At 35.1% G+C, this 20,233-nt stretch overlaps 1 protein-coding gene across 4 annotated transcripts in view; it reads left to right on the forward strand.

Moving 5' to 3' along the window:
* Window positions 1-1,163: 1,163 nt before the first annotated feature.
* LOC117908962 (putative disease resistance protein RGA4) overlaps window positions 1,164-20,233 on the forward strand; it is an 86,694-nt gene continuing 67,624 nt past the window's right edge. Inside the window, exons 1-8 of one of the 4 annotated variants that reach the window (XM_034822824.1) lie at window positions 1,246-4,969; window positions 5,122-5,487; window positions 5,638-5,737; window positions 5,824-6,024; window positions 7,541-7,610; window positions 7,700-7,767; window positions 7,856-8,088; window positions 8,692-8,899. In XM_034822824.1, the coding sequence (XP_034678715.1) occupies window positions 1,301-4,969; window positions 5,122-5,139 (3,687 nt within the window). In that variant the 5' untranslated portion in view covers window positions 1,246-1,300 and the 3' untranslated portion in view covers window positions 5,140-5,487; window positions 5,638-5,737; window positions 5,824-6,024; ... (2 more) ...; window positions 7,856-8,088; window positions 8,692-8,899. Of the gene's footprint in view, window positions 1,199-1,245; window positions 4,970-5,121; window positions 5,488-5,637; window positions 5,738-5,823; window positions 6,025-6,945; window positions 7,211-7,540; window positions 7,611-7,699; window positions 7,768-7,855; window positions 8,089-8,691; window positions 8,900-9,909; window positions 9,968-20,233 lie in introns of those variants that run through there. The other 3 variants (XM_034822827.1, XM_034822825.1, XM_034822826.1) reach the window with 3 other exon arrangements.

Here is a 20,233-nt window from a genome sequence, read left to right on the forward strand (position 1 = left end):
TCTCTAACCGTGGCCATAAAAGGGTGAGATTTAGAGCCACACAAGTCATATCATATTCTGCAGATTGTAGCCTCACAAGTCAAGTCCACTGGATGGATATATATATATATAAAATAAATTCTGAAAATTCTTACTACGTTTGAACAATTAGCCTCATGTCCATCCAAAAGAGCTGAATGTTAGGAAAAAAATAAAATGAATGAAGTACAGGAGCACAAATGGTACATTAATTTTATATTGACTACCTTGAGTACCTTTAACTGCAACTTGCTGACTTGTCCACCGAATCCATGATATCAGCCAGTACCCATGTGACTTGGCCCATCCCATCCACCCCTCTAAAGATATCTCCTACTTTGTTCCCTATTCTCTCACAATTTCCCCAGCTTCTCATCTTGTACGTGCTGTATTTTCTTGGCCTTCTGCAACTTTGAGTTGTTCCAAAATGGCTTTCTGCAACTTTGGTTTTCCTTTAAATTGCATTTACTGCTCTGAAATTTTTTTAATTATTTTAAAATTTTTCATTAAATAAATAAATTTTAAATCAAATTATACTTTATATACAAAATTTATTAATTTTCTAAAATAAATTGAAACTCAAAAATTGATTTAATTAGCACTAGAAAGTTATAGAACTTAATAAGAAATTGATCAATTAATTACAAATTAAATCAAAATATTTTAATATACTTTATTTCTAATTGAATTCTAAATGTATGCAATCAGAAATTTGTCTCATTTACATGTTCAAACTTTATTTATTTTTAAATTTATTTTAGATGAAATGTTATTAATAGTAATAATTATTTATTTTTTTAAAAGTCAATTACGCTTTTAGAAAGATGATAATATCCAATTTTTTTACCACATATACTAAAATATATAGTTTTTTTTATAAAATATAATTTATGATTTTATTATAATATTACAATTCGTCTTTGTAATTTAATGTATGAGAGCAGATGAGACAACGTTTTATATTTAATACATCCAGAGCTTTTAATTAATAATTACAACTTGCATGTATATGGCCTGGCTTGTTGCCTTGTCCACCAAACCCATAATATTAATCAGTACCCATGTGACTTACTCTGTCCCTGCCGCCCCATATAAATATATATATCTCTCGTACTTGGCTCTCTACTCTTTCACAATTCTCTCAGAGTAACCAACCATTTTGGGAGGGCGAGCAAAGCAGGTAAGTTCCATCATCCCCACGATTCACGAACCTTATATATCACCACTTTGTCCAGTATTCTCTCTTGCAATTCTCTCTACTTGTCATAATTTTACCATATATATGTTTTCTTGGCCCTGTGCAGTTTGTGTTCTTCAAAAAATGGCGGAACAAATTCCATTCAGCGTCGTGGAGACTGTTTTGAGCAGTTTAGGATCCTCAGTTGTTCAAAAAATCGGATCTATGTATGGCGTTCGAAGGGAGCTGACAAAGCTTGAGGAGACACTGGGCACCCTCAAAGCTGTTCTTCTGGATGCTGAGGATCACCTGGAGAAAAGCCATGCAGTGAAAGATTGGGTGAAGAGGCTCAAGGGCGTTGTGTATGATGTAGATGACTTGTTGGATGACTTTGCAACCTACCGGTTGCAGCGAGGAGGGCTCGTCAGGCAGGTGAGTCACTTCTTCTCGTCCTCAAATCAGGTTGCATTTCGTTTCCAAATGAGTGGGAGAGTCGATGATATCAAAGAAGCACTTGATGAAATAAAAAAAGATATCTTTCTGTTGAATGCTATTCCACGAAGCACAATTCACCCACGGGCAAAGAATATTGGGAGAGAGACCCACTCATCCCCACCTTTATTTAATCTTAATCCAAGAAATGCAAAAAAAGAAGACCTAGTAAAATTGTTGGTGTCGCCTGACAAAGAAAATGTTTTCATTGTTGCTATAGTTGGCATCGGGGGATTGGGTAAGACCACTCTTGCTCAATTGGTATACGACGATGAAAGAGTGAAAAAACATTTTGAGTTTAAGAAATGGGTTTGCGTTTCTGATGATTCTGGTGAGGGTTTTGGTGAAAGTGCGCTGCTAAAAAAGTTGTCAAAATCTAAAAATGATGAGGGTGATAAAAGTTCACAGAGCCTATCATTGGATGATTTGAAAAATGAGCTTCACAAACAAATAAGTCAAAAGAAGTACTTGCTAGTACTAGATGATGCCTGGAACAATGAATGTGAAAATTGGGAGAAAGTGAGAACTCTATTGGAGGTTGGTGCTAAAGGGAGTAAAATTGTAGTGACCACCCGGTACACTGAGGTTTCATTTATGGGAAATAATACTGTTAGTATTGAGTTGGAAGGTCTAAACAAAGATGAGTCTTGGAATTTATTTTCAGACATCACATTTGGAGGACAGATGGATACTGTGAATTCTGAGATCATAGAAGTTGGAAAAGAAATTGTAAACATGTGTAATGGAGTTCCACTCATGATCAAAACTTTAGGGAGAACATTAATGCAGTTTAAATCAGACTTGTCCAAATGGTTGTCTATTCAAAAGAATGAAAATCTTTTATCACTTCCACATGGAAATGATAATGTTCTACTAGTGTTGAAACTAAGTTATGATAATTTGCCAACACATTTGAAACAATGTTTTACATATTGTGCTTTATTTCCAAAAGACTATGAAATTGAGAAAAACTTGTTGGTACAATTATGGATCACACAAGGTTACATTCAGTCTACAAATGGGAATGAACAATTAGAGGATATAGGAGATCAATATTTCAAAGAATTATTGTCAAGGTCATTGTTGGAAGAGGTTGAAAAAGATGATTTTAATAATACATTAAGTTGTAAAATGCATGACCTTATACATGATCTTGCACAATCAATTGTAGGATCTGAGATCCTTGTTTTAAGAAGAAATGTAAATAACATCCCAGAAGAAGTTCGTCATGTATCATTGTTTCAAGAGGTAAATCCTATGATAAAGGCTCTAAAGGGAAAACCCATAAGGACCTTTCTAAACCTTGGTGAAGATTCTTTTAAGGATAGTACAATTGTAAATTCATTTTTTCCGAGTTTTATGTGTTTACGTGCATTGAGTTTAAGTTGTATGGGTGTAGAGAAGGTGCCAAAGTGTTTAGGCAAATTGAGTCATTTAAGGTATCTTGATCTTTCCTACAATGGTTTTAAGGTACTTCCAAATGTTGTTACAAGGTTAAAGAATTTGCAAACACTAAAACTCACAAGATGTCGGAGATTAAAAAGAATTCTAGACAATATAGGAGAATTGATCAATCTTAGACACTTGGAGAATAGTGGATGTGATGACTTGACTCATATACCACATGGAATCGGCAAGTTGACTTTACTTCAAAGTCTACCATTGTTTGTGGTTGGGAATGACATAGGGTGGTTAAGGAATCACAAAATTGGTAGCTTGAGTGAATTGAAAGGCCTTAACCAACTAAGAGGAGGGTTATGCATAAGTAATCTTCAAAACGTGAGGGATGTTGAACTGGTATCCAGGGAAGAAATTTTGATAGGAAAACAATATCTTCAGTCCTTGAGATTGGAATGGAATCGGCAGGGCCAAGATGGGGGGGATGAGGGTGATAAGTCAGTGATGGAAGGCCTTCAACCATACCAACACCTAAAGGATATCTTTATAGAAGGTTATGGAGGTACGGAGTTTCCAAGTTGGATGATGAATGATGGGTTGGGTTCCCTGTTTCCCGACCTAATTAAAATTGAAATTTCACGATGTTCAAGATGCAAAATTCTGCCACCCTTTTCTCAACTCCCTTCTCTCAAGTCTTTGGGGCTTCATAATATGGAAGAACTGGTGGAGTTAAAGAAGGGTTCATTAACAACGCCACTCTTCCCATCTCTTGAATCGCTCGAACTCAGTAACATGCCAAAGTTGAAGGAATTGTGGAGGATGGACTTACTAGCAGAGGAGGGTCCTTCATTTTCTCATCTTTCGAAGTTATATATTTATGCATGCTCTGGTTTGGCATCACTGCATCCTTCTCCTTCTCTTTCTCAATTAGAGATCGGAAATTGCCATAACTTGGCATCCTTGGAACTGCATTCATCTCCTTCTCTTTCTCAATTAATTATCACAGATTGCCATAACTTGGCATCCTTGGAACTGCATTCATCTATTTCTCTTTCTCAATTAAGGATCAATGATTGCCCAAACTTGACATCCATGGAACTGCCGTCATCTGTTTGTCTTTCTGAATTATATATCAGAAAATGCCCTAACTTGGCATCCTTCAAAGTGGCTCCATTACCTTCTCTTGAGACACTATCTCTGTTCACAGTTAGATATGGTGTGATATGGCAGATAATGTCTGTCTCTGCTTCGTTGAAGTCTCTGTATATTGAAAGCATAGATGATATGATATCTCTTCCGAAGGAGTTACTTCAACATGTTTCTGGCTTGGTAACGTTAGAGATCTGTGAGTGTCCTAACTTGCAATCCTTGGAACTGCCGTCATCTCCTTCTCTTTCTGAATTAAGGATCATAAATTGCCCTAACTTGGCATCCTTCAATGTGGCATCATTACCTCGTCTTGAGGAACTAAGCCTGCGTGGAGTCAGAGCAGAGGTACTGAGGCAGTTCATGTTTGTCTCTGCTTCTTCTTCATTGAAGTCTCTGCGTATATGTGAGATTGATGGTATGATATCTCTCCCAGAGGAGCCGCTTCAATATGTTTCCACTCTCGAAACTCTCCACATTGTTAAGTGCTCTGGTTTGGCAACATTACTACACTGGATGGGCAGCCTTTCCTCGCTTACGGAACTTATTATTTTTGACTGCTCTGAATTGACATCACTGCCAGAAGAGATCTATTCCCTTAAAAAACTGCAGACATTTTATTTCTGTGATTATCCACACCTAGAGGAAAGATACAACAAGGAAACAGGTGAAGACTGGGCCAAGATTGCTCATATCCCACATGTTCATTTCCAGTTGGATTTCAATAAGGAATTTGAGGTAGGTCCGAAATCCCTAACCTTTCTTCCCATTTTTATTATTTTAGAATCAGAATGATATATTTTCATTTTGTCTCTGGTAATTCTTTTGTGTTGGCACCTCATATGTTTGTTTAAATGCTCACATCAATAACTTTTTGAAAAATTTTCCAGCTTCTCAACATTTTCTGATGCTGTGCACTAAACTAATCATTTTACTTGGAGTTGTACATTCTAAGAGTTTGAGGAAATACTGAGGTCTGGTATGATAACTCTCAATCCTTGGAACTGCATTCATCTCCTTCTCTTTCTCGATTAACGATCCATGATTGCCCAAACTTGGCATCCTTCAATGTGGCATCATTACCTCGTCTTGAGGAACTAAGCCTGCGTGGAGTCAGAGCAGAGGTACTGAGGCAGTTCATGTTTGTCTCTGTGTATACGGGAGATTGATGGTATGATATCTCTCCCAGATTGATGGCCAAGATTGATCATATCCCACGTATTAATTTCCAAAGTGATCGAGTTATGGAATATAAGGTCCGAAATCCCTAACCTTTCTTCCCATTTTTATTATTTAAGAATCAAAATGCTATGTTTTCATTTTATTATTATGTTTTCATTGTATCCCTGGCACCTCATATGTTTGTTTTTACTGCTCACATTAATAATTTTTAAATTTTTTTCCAGCTTGGACGCTATTTTTGGCAGTTCATGTTTGCGATGATGTGCCCTAAACTAACCATTTTACTTGGAGTTGTACATTCTAAGAGTTTGAGGAAATACTGAGGTCTGATATGATAACTCTCAATCTTAAACGTTGTTTTGTGTTTGGAACGTTACTACACTTGATACATACCCTCACCTCACTTACAGAGCTTGGAAATCGTGGCTGCCCTGAATCGACGTCACTGTCAGAATATATGTTCCCTCAAAAACCTGCAGACACTAAATAATCTGCATCTGTTCACAAAAAGATGCTGAAAGGAAAGGTGAAGACTAACCCAAGATTGCTCATATGCCACAAATTGATATCATACATCCATGAAGATTGAACTGATACACAATGCCTTTCAGGTCCGAAATCCCTAACTTTTCTTCTCATTTTCTATGACTTCATTTTCATTATCTTACTTTTAAAATGCTCTGTTTTCATTTGTTTTGGTAGTTCTTTGTATTTGTGCCTTACTTGTTTGATTAAATGCTTACATCTTCAAATTATTTTATTCTAAGTGTTTTGCATTCTAAGAGTTTGAGGAAATATGAGCTCTAATATAACTAGTAGAGTCCACCATTCCTAACAAGCTTACCATTTCCTAATGCCCAAAGGATCCCGAAAGGAGACAACTTTGGATTGGCTTGAAGATTTCACATGGTCCAAAAATTTGTATTTACTAGACGCTTGATACAAAAAAGTAGTTTAAATTTAGCCATTAATATAACTTTTTTATTAGAGAAATAATTGCCAAACAAATGCAAAATAGAAAATGGTGTTAATGAATTCAGTACTTCATCTATATTGCAGTTTAGCAGCTTTTGTTAGATAACGAGTATGGGGTTGGGTTTATCATGTTACCATTCCAAATATTCTTAAAAAAATCATCAAGGCTTTGTTTGGTTTCTTGAAAATTTGAAGGAAAAAAAAAAGTGGAAGTCAATAAATTATTTTTATATTAACTTTAAACTCATTTCACTTTTTTTAACTCTTTGATTTAAAGATTAAATAATTTGAAAATGTATAAATTTATAATTAATCTTAATTATATTTGATTTTCTTTGGTATTTTCCATAGGACAATTAAACTTGAGAAAATCATTTTCCTTAACATTATTTTCTTAGTACTTTTTGGGAACCAAACATAACCTAAATGTTCTAGTTTAGTTTAGCAGCTTCATCAAATTAGATAGACAACCTCACATCTCTTATTCAGTTGAGGTGCTATGTTAGTTAATGTTTTGTCTCTGCTTCTTCATTGAAGTCTGTCTATTGGATGCACAGATGATATGATCCAAACTCAAATTGAACACTGCTCTTGTTTTGCAACATTATTGTACTAGAAAGGCAACTTGAACTCACTTATAGACCTACCTATTGGTGACTGCATTGAATTGACATCACCTTAGAAGAGATGTGTTCCACATGGAAAATCTTTCATTATATGCACCTACTTGCAAGATACCAAAAGGAAACAGGTGAATACTTGCCCAAGAATACAAAGGGCCACAGTTGGTGAAGGTTTCATCAGTAAGGAGAACCATTTCAAGTATGAAATCCTCCATTCTCATTTTCTGATGACTTCATTTTTACTCAATATCCATTTGAAATTATTTAAGTTCATTTTCTTTAGATATTATATTTTCTTGCTTGCTCAATAATTTCATTCAAGTAAGTTGTTTGGATATCACATTTTCTTTGGGTTTTTTTTTTTCTTTTTAGAATAATTTCAAAATGTCATTTTTAACAATTCACAAAATTTGATCATAGTTGAGTGATTAAAATTCAAGTTTATTCTTATTATCATTAGTAGTTATTTGATATATTCGTTTGCTAATACAAAAATAAGACTAACAAGTAATGTGCATAGAGTTTATAGAAGAGAAGAAAGATTTGATCCAAGATATTCCTAAGATCGGAAACTTTCAAAGCCACCCAAGATCCCACAGGTTGAATTCAGATTCATTCAGTTTACAATCCATTAATTCTACTTATATCATCTTTGTTATGTTACAATTTGCCTTTACTTGTTATGCAGCCTACCTTAATAATTTGGGGAGACCAAGATAAGGTATTTTTAGTAGAACTGGCTCACAAATTGAAAAGGTAAACTTGTATCACCTGCCTACATGCCTACAACAATACAAACACTAGCTCATGTCTTTCTCACTATTGAAATTGTTATTGTGTGCAGGCATTTCAAGTGAGGAGGCCCAACTTGTGATCATAGAGCATACTTTTATTATAGAGAAGCCCAAGGAAATATTTAAGCACTTGAAATCCTTTCTCATTGATTTGCTTCCACCTCCCAAGCAACACCTAGAACCACTCACACCATGACGAAGTTAAAAGGAACTAATGCAACATTCTCAATATATTAGAATATATCGAAGGAAGGGTGACCACATATGAAGACCCTATTCCAAGGTCAAATTTTAGATTTTTGTGTTTTTCCTATCACTATTCCTATACTATTACCAGTGCACCTTATTTATCAAGATGATTAAAAGGGAATTCCCTAGGATAACTAGTGTCTCAAGTGATCTTTAGGTTCATAAATTTTTGGTTTCCACAAGATAGATGCCAACTATTTTTATTTTTTTTTACACCCATGCAATATTCCAGTCATCTATTAACAAGGGCTAAAATTTCTTGTAGAGAATAGAATAAAGAACTAAATTACATGCAAATAGGACATTATTATTCTATTTACAAGTAAGAGCCAAAAATTGTTGAGGGCCATCAAGCACATTGTTCCTAAAATAATAGCATCCCTGTTGTTGAGCAAAAGTTTTTTTATATTGGCACCTCATATGTTTGCTTAAATGCTCACATCAATAACTTTGAAAATATTTTCCAGATTTTCAACAAATTGTAATGTTGTGCACTAAACTAATCATTTTACTTGGAGTTCTACATTCTAAGAGTTTGAGAAAAAACTAAGGTTTGATATGACAACTCTCAATCTTAAATGTTGTTTTGTGTTTGGAATATTACTGCACTTGATAGATGCCCTTACCTCTGTTATAGAACTTGGAATTCATGGCTACCCTGAATTGACATCCCTACCAGAAGATATGTTCCCTCAAAAGCTTGCAGACACTAAACAATTTGCATCTGTTTGCACTTAGAGGAAAGTTGCTGAAAGGAAAAGTGAAGACTAACCAAAGATTGCTCATATCCCACAAATTGATATCATACATCCATGAAGATTGAACTGATACAGAATGTCTTTCAGGTCCAAAATCCCTAACTTTTCTTCTTATTTTCTATGACTTCATTTTTATTATCTTACATTCAAAAATCTTCTATTTTCATTTGTTTTGGTAGTTCTTTTTATTTGCACCTTATTTGTTTTATTAAATGCTTACTCCAGTAAGTTTGAAAATTTTTACATCTTCAAATCATTTTGCTTGAGTGTTTTGCATTCTAAGAGTTTGAGGAAATACTGAGCTCTAATATAAATAGTATTGGTCATAGAGTCTTTCTTTCTTAAGAAGCTTACCATTGACCTAATGGCCAAAGGATCCCAAAAGGAAACGACTTTGGGTTGGCTTGAAAATTTCACATGATCCAAACATTCATATTTACTAGATGCCTGATACAAAAGAAATTTTGCTCTCTTTTCAATTTAGCCATTGATGTAATCTAAATGTTTTATTAGAGCAATAATTGTCGAGTAAATGCAAAATAGAGAATGGTGTTAATGAATTCAGTACTTCATCTATGTTGTAGACTTGTAGTTTAGCAGCTTCTGTTGATAATGAGTATGGGGTTGGCTTTATCATGTCACTGTTCCAAATATTCTTAAAAAAAATCATTTAAGCTCTGTTTGGTTCTTAGAAAATTTGAGGGAAAATGTGAGGAAAACAAAATAGACAGGAAAAGTGGAAGGAAAAAAAATGAAAAAAAATTATTTTTGTATGCTACTTCAAACTCACTCACTCTTTTTAACTCTTCAATATAAAGATTAAATCATTTGAAAAATGTATAAATTTCTAATTAATTTTAATTATATTTGATTTTCTTTGGTATTTTCCAAAAGACAACCAAATATGAGAAAATCATTTTCCTTAACATTTTTTTTCTTAGTACTTTTAGGGAACCAAACATAACCTAAATGTTTTAGTTTAGTAGTTTCATCAAATTAGATAGACAACCTCACATCTCTTAGTGAGCTGAGGTGCTATGTTAATTAATGCTTTGTCTCTACTTCTTCATTGAAGTCTCTATCTATTGGATGCACAGATGATATGATCCAAACTCAAATTGAACACTACTCTTGTTTTGCAACATTACTGCACTCAACAATTTCATTCAAGTTCTTTGGATATCACATTTTCTTTAGTGTTTTTTTTAGAATAATTCAAAATGTCTTTTTTAACGATTCTCAGAATTTGATTACAGTTGAGTGATTAAAATTCAAGTTTATTATTATTATTATTATTATTATTGGTTATTTGATATATTTGTTTTCTAATAGAGACAAAAGACTGGCAGCTAATGTGCATAGAATTTGTAGAAGAGAATAAAGATTTTATCTAAGCTATTCTTAAAGACTAGAAACTTTTAAAGCTACCCAAGATCTCGCAGGTTAAATTTTGATTCACCCAGTTTACAATCCACTAATTATCCTTATATCATTTTTGTTATGTTACAAATTGCCTTTACTTATTATGCAACCTGTCTTAATAATTTGGGAAGACCAAGATAAGGTCTTCCTAGTAGAACTGGCTTACAGATTGAAAAGGTAAACTCATATCACCTATCTACATGCCCACAATAATATAAACACTAGCTCATGTGTTCCTCACTATTGAGATTGTTGTTGCATCCAGGCATTTTGGGCGAGGAGACCCGACTTGTGATCATCAATAACACAAGGCATGCTTTTATACAGAGAAGCCCAAAGAAACATTTAAGCACTTTGTTAGCCCAAGGGTTCTCCTAATCAGGTTTTGATGATAACAAACCATGGTTAAGTGACTAATTGGTTTGAATGGTAAAGAATCTTAGGTATAAATTTGGAAATTCATCAAAGGACCAAATGGATACAAGATCGAGACTTTTGGAAGACTTTTGACCATAGGAAACAAATGTAAGATGAATGCATGGGTGCACTTAGGTTTTACATATCTTTTCATGCATCTTTGAAAACTCGGTTTATTCCTTAAAATTACGATTTCATTAAAACCCGGGTTTTATCAAATGTATCTTAGGCAAAACGTTTCAAAATTGGCATATCAATTTACCTAAAGACCTTGCCTAAGTGTTAGAAAGGAAAAGAATTGAAAAATATAGGTTTTCGGGGCAAAAGACTGAACTGATCGAGACACAGGCCAATCGGCTCAACCAACCAGGGAATCCGACGATCGGTTGCTCTTGTCCGACCGAGATCTGGTCGAGGAGTGTAAAAAACACTCTCTCTCATCCAGTAGCCTTCTCTTCCCAGTCGAGGTACTCTTCTTCCTGATCGACCTCTGGTCGAGGTTCGATCGAGGTTCGATCGAGGCAATGGTAACCTGCCAAAACATTAAATGCTCCAACGGCTAGTGAGCTAGTCGACCCCCAGCTCGACCAGTTGAGACTGTTTTTTGCTTTTTTTTTTTTTTGCTCCCAAGCTTAGAAACCTATAAATTGAGAGCTCCACTTCATTTATGACATAGAGAACACTTGCAATCAATTTTCTACCCACTTGTTTTTGCCTTAAAAGCTCTCATTTATTTCTTAGTGCATTAAATTCTCACTTGCATATCCTTTAGTGTACCCTTGTGAATCATCCTAGCTTTGATTTGTATTTGAGCTATCATTGAGCTAGATTGAGGGATTCATTCTTGTAAAAATTGAGTGTTAAAGCCTTCAAGAGGTTTGAATCTTGAAGAGATCATGTAAGAGCCCATTGGAGCCAAAATCCAAGTGTAAAGGAGATTGGAAGCTTGGTTGAAGCTTCAAGTTAGTGGAACCCTCACTCGGTTAAGAGATTGAGGAGAGTGGACGTAGGCAAAGAAATGCCGAACCACTATAAAATCCGAGTTTAAATTCTCTAACTCTATCTCTTTATTTTTTATTATATTGTGCTTGAATTTGTTGTGTTGAAAAAGTTTTTGAAAAACGCAATTCACCCCCCTCTTAGGTGTTTTTCTCATTTAAGCATAACCTTTATTTTCTCATACTTGAAATCATTTCTCATTAATTTGCTTCCACCTCATAAGCAACCCTCGGAACCACTTACACCATGACAAGGTGAAAAGAAACTAATGCAACATTCTCAATATATCAGAAGATATCAAAGGAAGGTTGGCCACATATGAGGACCCTATTTCTAAGGTAGACTTTTAGATTTTTGTGTTTTTCTTGTCACTGTTTCTATACCATTACTAGTGCACCTTATTTGTCAAGGTGATTAAAAGGGAATTCCCTAGGATAACTAATGTCTCATATGATCTTGAGGTTCATAAATTTTTGGTTTCAACAAGATAGGCGTCAAACCATTTTTATTTTTTTTCTACACCCTTGCAATATTCCATTCATTTATTAATAAGGGCTAAAGTTTCTTGTAGAGAATGGAATAAAGAACTAGATTAAATGAAATAAGACATTATTAGTCTATTTACAAGTAAGGGCAAAAAATTCTTGAGGGTCATTAAGCACACTGTTCCTAAAATAATAGCATCCATGTCGTGGAGCAAAAGTTTATTGCAATTACATTAGCATATAAAACAAAACTGATTTTTTTTTATTTATGTTCATACCTTATCCATTTGATAAAATGCTTAAACAAGTAACTTTGAATTTTTTTTGTCTTCAAATCAATTTAAATTTTACATTCAAAAGTTGAATTAATTATTTTTTTAAAAAAAATTTAACCGCACTTTAGAAGTTTGTGATTATTCTTTAGTCCATCTTAAAACGAGTTCCTGCATTCTTCCATTCCTCAAATTAAAATCACAATAAAAAGTTTAGATTGACCTAAAATTTTCTCATGGCCTAGAAATTCATATCTACTAGATAGCTAAAGCAAAAAACACTTATGCCTTGTATTTTAAGTAATCCCTGCTTGCTATTTGTTTATTGAGAGCATCATACAAGTTGTGATTATATTTCTTAATTTTTTTATATGATAAGACGATAACTGGATTGAGAAATATGCAACTTGTAGAGCAGAAAATTTCTTAACTACTTCCCTTGTATTTGCTTTGTGTGTATCAACTGTTCTGTTAATTATGTTTTAAAAATATCACTAAAACAAACCTATTACGTAAGTGCTCTCTATTGTTATGTATCATAATTTAGCTATTTTTTTCCCTAGAAATCATGCTTGCTATTGTGCTAATCAGTAGGTAGCATAAGAACTATTTTGTTCAAGTTATTTTGTATTGGCATTCTTCATGTTTCAAAATATTGTCAAACTAGCAATTTTATTGCAGATATAATGTTCTCAAATCAATGCAAAAAGGGACGATTGTGGGGCTTGGGCACAACCTTCCTTGAATAGTTAAATTGAGGGTTTCTATAAACTAGGTCTCTATATCAACAGATTCTACATTTCATCACTATGAAGACCTTACAATAAATATCGCAAAAAACTTCATTTACTACATAGTAAGGATAATCCTAAGGACTTAAAAGCTTGAGTTGTCTCTTCCATGGCAGCTTCAGATCTTTTAATGAGCTCCAAGTCATTGTCTACCTTGAATATAAATCACTACTAGAAGTATGTGCCCTCAACATTCCCATGTTCCCGATATTGACTAGATATTTGTTGCTAATTCATGAAAAATTGATGGGATCTTTGATAATGACATCTATAATGTACTTCAAGTTCATGATCCAAACCCTCTTCTTGTTTTCAATAACTTCATTTTTTTTTTATATTACTTTGTAGTCAATGTTATAAGAATGTTGTATTTTGTTTACCTGATTCTCATCCATCAGCACACATGAAAGAAAAAGTTTTACATTGCTTTCCTTCCCTTTGCTCTGTGTTTATATATGTTTATGCAACTAATGTGAACTTCAATCGTAACTTTTTAAGTTTTTTCATTCTCGAGTTTGGGAAACAACTGGATTTGATTGTAATATTTTCTTGTAGATATCACCTTTCTTAAAAAGCTTGCATTTATTCACATTTTCAAGATGGCTAAGTCATCTGATTATGCTTAGAACTTTTAGTTTCTATTAAATTCAGGTATGATGTTTGAAATTCTAACCCCCTCACTCCTTTTGAAGACTACATAAGTTTCTAGTGCTTTTACTTTAATGGTTATGGTCAATGTATCCTCTTGTTACTTCCTACTTGCATTCTATATGTTCAAGAGCTTTATTAGAGTAATTATTTTATTGAAGATATAATTGTTTTCAAGTCAAAGCAAAACCGAATAATGACGTGGTTTCAACAACTTCTCAAAAGTAATTGGAAAGTAAGGAACTCTGTGGTAATATTCTGATATCACATTGGGCCTTCAAATTGTTGTCTTGAATTGACATAAATAACATAATTTCTTTCCTAGTTGAGTTGCTTCAATATGTTATTATGCTTCAAACTCTTTCAATTATGTGTTGTTTAGGTTTGGCAACATTAGTACACTGGATATGTTGCCTCAAGTTACGTACACAACATAAAATTCATCTTTGTTGTTAACTGGCATCACTACCACAAGATGAGTTCCCTCAGCATTCTACAGACAACTATAATTTGGGACAATTCTGGTTTGGAAACAATATCGGAGTTGATAAGCAGCCTATCTTCATTAACAAAAACCTTTAAATTTATATTTATCCCAAACTAGCATCACTGCTAGAAGACGTGCATCCTTAGCACCCTATAACCACTCACAATTGGAACCGGTTATGGTTTGTAAACATTTAATAGACTTGATAGGTAACCTTGCACCACTTACAGAGCTTCAAATTCATGGCTATCTTGAATTGACATCACTTTCAAACTAGATGGTTCACCCAAACCTCAGTTGACACCCACAATTCATGACTTCTCCATTTTGGCAACGATACCAGATTTGATAAGCATCTTCACTTCACTTACATACACCAAAATTAATAGCTACCTCAGATTCACATCATTGTCACAAGAGATTGGTTCCTTCATATCCCTGCAGACACTTGTGATATTTTATCGTCCATGTATATTAGAAAGACTTAAAAGGGAAATAGGTGAAGGGCTCAATAATCTTCAGTCCTAGATATTGATATTTGGTGAAGATTGGACTAATATAGAGTTAGTTCAGGTTTGAAATCCCAATCTTTCTTCTAATTTGTTATGGTTTTGTTTTTATCAATATGCTCTGTTTACATTCTATATGGTAATTCTTGTATGTATTAGCATATCGATAAAAAAGGACTTAGATGATTAATTTGAAAAGTTTGCACTCTCAATTAATTAGTAATTAAAAACTAAACTGATCATATTACTTTAAGTCTTGCATTGTAAGAGTTTGAGAAAATGTTAGGGTTGACTGAACTACTATTTTGATAACATATTTTGCCTTACTCAAGAATCTTGTGATAATCCCTTGGCACAAACATTTCTCATGTCTAAGAAATTCATATCTACTACATGGCCAAAGAATTTAGTAGCATTCAAAATTGTTTTCTTTCAAATCAGGTGTATTGCTTGCAATTCTAATATGTTTCCTATTTTAAACGTTGTATTGTTATTTTACTATCAATGTTGTTGAAGAAGAACCAACCTTGAACTAGGGACTGTTCGAGCAGAAACTAAAAGAAAAAACAACCAGTTTGCAAGAACTTCTCTTAGGAATAAAATCAAACAGATGGTACGCAATCAACCAAGATCAAGAACACAAGAGACTTATCGTGGTTCGATCAACTTGATCAACATCCACACTGATTTCTTGAAGTCTTTATTCAATTGTGCCAACAAGAGATTACACAAGAATCAAAAACAAAGAAATTACAAGTTTTTCCCCAAGAACCCTCTTCACCTTTGTTTATTTCTATACAAGATAACCTAAACAGACCTATGGTTATGGATTTGCAAAGCTCTCTTGATTTCTTGCTCTCTATTCTATACAACTGAATGCCCCATTTTTTTAGTTTTCCCAAGACTGCACCTTTTATATCAATCACAAGCCTCTAACTAACTAACAAATGCTCCCATCCATTATTTTCTCACCCAGCTTTATTGTTTGCTAGTTGAGCTTAGTCAATAGCCTTGCCACTTGTCACTTGATAGTTGGCAAACTCTACAAAACTCCACCTTGACAATTTATTAAGTTGACAAGTGTCTGAACTACCTTCAAGTCTCAGTACCTTCCCTAATGGGAAGTCTTCAGCAATCTCCCATGTTGATCAAATTCAAACAGTGTTTGAACTTAGTCACATTTAGAGACTTAGTCAACATGTCAGATGGATTGTCTTTAGTAGGAACTTTTCCAACTCCAATCTCTCCTGTAGCAATGATATCTCTCACAAAGTGCAATCTTACATGAATGTGTTTGGACCTTTCGTGGAAGGATTGATTATTGGCTAAATGGATTGCACTTTGGTTATCACAATATACAACAACTTTACCTCTGTACATAACCAATTCTTCTGTAATACCCTTCAACCAAATTGCTTCCTTCACAACCTCTGTCATTGCCATGTATTCAGCTTCAGTGGTTGAGAGAGCTACCACTGACTGAAGGTTGGCCTTCCAACTCACTGCTCCTCCAAACACTGTGAATACATATCCAGTAAGAGACTTTCTAGTGTCAATGTTCCCAGCATAATCAGTATCTACAAACCCTTGTAACTGAGTTCCCAACTGACTATTACCTCCATAAACCAGGCCCAAGCTTTTAGTACCAGCTAAGTATTGAAAAAGCCACTTTACTGCTTTCCAATGTGGCTTTCCAGGGCAACTCAAGTATCTACTTATCATGCTAACCGCATATGCAAGATCAGGTCGAGAACACACCATAGTGTACATCACATTACCCACCATGCTAGCATAAGGTATCCTTTCCATAAACCTTTTCTTTTCATGAGTCTCAGGTGCTTGTGTTATGGAAAGTCTAAAATGTTGTCTTAGAGGAGTACTCACTATCTTTACATTATTCATCTCAAATCTGCTTAGTACCTTTGAGATGTATGAATTTTGAGAAAGCCTAAGTACCCTCTTGCTCCTGTCTCTTTCTATCTCCATTCCCAAAATCCTCTTGGCTGAACTAAGATCTTTCATTTCAAATTCAGCCTTAAGTATCTCTTTGACCTGCTCCAAGTGTCTTTTCTCCTTACATGCCACTAGCATGTCATCCACATATAGTAAAATATATACCATGCTGTCTTCAGTTAGCTTAAAATATACACATCCATCATGGCTGCTCTGATTGAATCCAATATCCAGCATGTACTTATCAAATCTCTTATACCATTGCCTAGGTGATTGCTTTAAGTCATAAAGAGATTTCTTAAGTAAACATACCTGACCATTGTTGATTCCTTCCCCAAAGCCTTCGGGTGGTTGCATATAAATCAGCTCATCAAGTTCTCCATGCAAGAATGTTGTCTTCACATCCAGTTGATCCAGCTCCAAGTCTTCATGAGCTACAAAAGCCAACCGCAATCGAATTGAGTTGTGTTTGACTACAGGAGAGAATATCTCATTGTAGTCAACTCCTTCCTTTTGTGAAAACCCCTTAGCCACCAGCCTTGCCTTGTACCTTGGAGCCTCATTTCCTAGTGTCCCTTGCTTTCTTTTGAAAACCCACTTGGAGCCTACTACCTTTTGGTCCTTGGGTTTAGTGACCAATTCGCAAGTCTCATTTTGCCTTAAGGAATCCATCTTCTCTTGTATAGCTTTTACCCATGATCAGCCTCATTGCTATTGATGGCTTCTTGGCATGTTTTTGGCTCCATATCCACTATTTCTTCAACTACACTCAATGCAAATGTTGTCATCTCAGCTTAGCCATATCTCTTGGGAGGTTTGACTTGTTTTTTATGCCTGTCTCTTGCCAGACTATAGGATTCCAGCCCTTGAGTTGGTTCATCTTGTCTTTCATGTACAATTTCTTCTTGAATTGTCTTTGATGAAGTCTCTTTAGACTTTTCAGGTTGCAAAGTCTCATGCTCCACCTCAAACTGTAACTAATCTGACCCTTCCACATCTTTGGCTGGAGTTTGTTTTGACATATCTTGCTCATTAAAAGTTACATCTCTTCTAATTATACACTTCCCTTTGCCTTGTGTTTCTATCCACAACTTGTAACCTTTAACTCCTTTCGGATACCCCAAGAAAATACACTTTACAGCCCATGGTTCTAACTTATCTGTTTGGTGTGTACATAAGTTGTGCATCCAAAAACTTTGAGATGTCGATAATCTGCAGCTTTCCCAATCCACTTTTCTTGAGGGGTTTTGAATTGTAATGCTGATGATGGGCTCCTGTTGATCAAATGGACAACTGTTTCTACAGCCTCAGCCCAAAAACCCTTTGACAACCCTGAACTTGACAGCATGCATCTCACCCTCTCCAAAATGGTCCTATTCATGCGCTCAGCTAGGCCATTTTGTTGAGGTGTATATCTAACAGTTCTATGTGTAGCTATGCCTTCCTTTTGACAAAATGAATTAAAATCGAATTAAAATCATTTGATAGGAATTCAAGACCATTATCTATTCTCAACTTCCTTCTACATGTTTGAGTTTCAACCAGAATTTTCCACTCTTTGAACTTTAGAAAGGTCTCACTTTTATTTTTAAGAAAATAAATCCACACTTTCCTAGAGTAATCATCAATAAGAGTTAAGAAGTACCTTGCTCCACCTATTGATGGTACCCGTGATGGTCCCCACAATTTAGAGTGTATGTAGTCCAGCTGGTTTTGTGTTTCATGTATTGCTTTGGCAAACTTCACCCTTGTAGCCTTGCCAAACACATAATGTTCACAAAAAGGCAAATCTGTCAGCTTGTAGTTTCCCAACACTCCTTGCTTCTCCAGCTCTTGTAGTCTCCTGTGGCTGATGTGACCAAGCCTCTGATGCCATAGCTTGGTTGTTCCCACATCCTCCTTCAACACAGCAGAAACTTTGCCTGTCACAGTTTGGCCTATAAGAGTATACAACCCATTTTTTATTATCCCTTTAATGACAGTAAGTGAACCTCTAGCCACTCTCAAAGAGTTAGGTTCTGACTTGAATGTATATCCTGACTTGTCCAGCATTCCAAGTGAGATGAGGTTCCTTTTTAACTCGGGTATATACCTGACATCTTCAAGCACTCTTTCAATGCCATCATAGTGCTTGATCTTGACGATACCAGTACCAAGAATCTTGCAATGTTTATTATTGCCTAGCAGGACATAACCTCCATCAGCTTCTTTAAAGTCTTCAAACCAAGCTTTGATAGGACACATTTGAAAAGAACACCCTGAATCAAGTATCCAGTCCTTGCCCGAGTCCACCTCTGCCATATTCAACACCTCAGCACTGTCATATCCATCCAAAATCACAGCAGCATCACCCTCATTCACGTTTTTTTTTACTGTGTTTTGTCTCTTATCCGGGCAATCTTCTTGAAGTGTCCTTCCTTGTGGCAAATAAAACACTTGAATTTCTTGGTCTTGGATTTTGATCTGGACTTTGAATTTTTGCCCTTCTTTTCTCATTTTTCAGATCTGCCCGTGATGTTTAAACCCTCACCCGACTCCTCCTTGGATTCTTCTTGTTTCTGTAATTCTCTAGTATGCAAAATGGACTGTACCTCGTCAAAGGTCAGGCTGTCTCTCCCATACATTATGGCCTCTTTCATATTAGTATATGATGCATCTAAAGAAGTCAGTAACAGAATTGCTTTATCTTCATCTGATATTTCGATATCAATATTTTCCAAATCCAAGATTATCTTATTGAAGTGATCAAGATGCTCTTCAATTGACATACCCGAGGTCATCTTGAATGTATATAACTTAATCTTCTTATGTAATTGGTTTGCTAATGACTTGGTCATGTATAGGCTCTCAAGCTTGAGCCACAACTCAGCTGCAGACTTTGCTTTGGCCACCTCTCTCAGCACAGTATCACTTAAAGAAAGAATGATAGCATTGTGAGTTTTCTCCAATAGCTCTATTTTCTGCTTTTCTTGCATGGTACTGGGTAGGTTTTTCTCTCTAAGTAGGGCATCTTGGAACCCTTGTTGAACCAGCAATGCCCTCATCTTTAGTCTCCATAACCCGAAATCATTTTTGCCTGTAAACTTTTCTACATCGAACTTTGCAGTCCCCATTATAACCCAAAGGCTCTGATACCAATTGTTGAAGAATAACCAGCCTTGAACTAGGGACTGTTAGAGCAGAAACTAAAAGGAAAAACAACCAGTTTGCAAGAACTTCTCTTAGGAATCAAATCAAACAGCTGGTACGCAATCAACCAAGATCAAGAACACAAGAGGCTTATCGTGGTTCGATCAACTTGATTTACATCCACACTGATTTCCTAAAGCCTTTATTCAATTGTGCCAACAAGAGATTACACAAGAATCAAAAACAAAGAAATTACAAGCTTTTCCCCAAGAACCCTCTTCACCTCTATTTCTTTCTATACAAGATAAC

Source organism: Vitis riparia, chromosome 19 (genome assembly GCF_004353265.1).
Source record: "Vitis riparia cultivar Riparia Gloire de Montpellier isolate 1030 chromosome 19, EGFV_Vit.rip_1.0, whole genome shotgun sequence".
Lineage (NCBI taxonomy): Eukaryota > Viridiplantae > Streptophyta > Magnoliopsida > Vitales > Vitaceae > Vitis > Vitis riparia.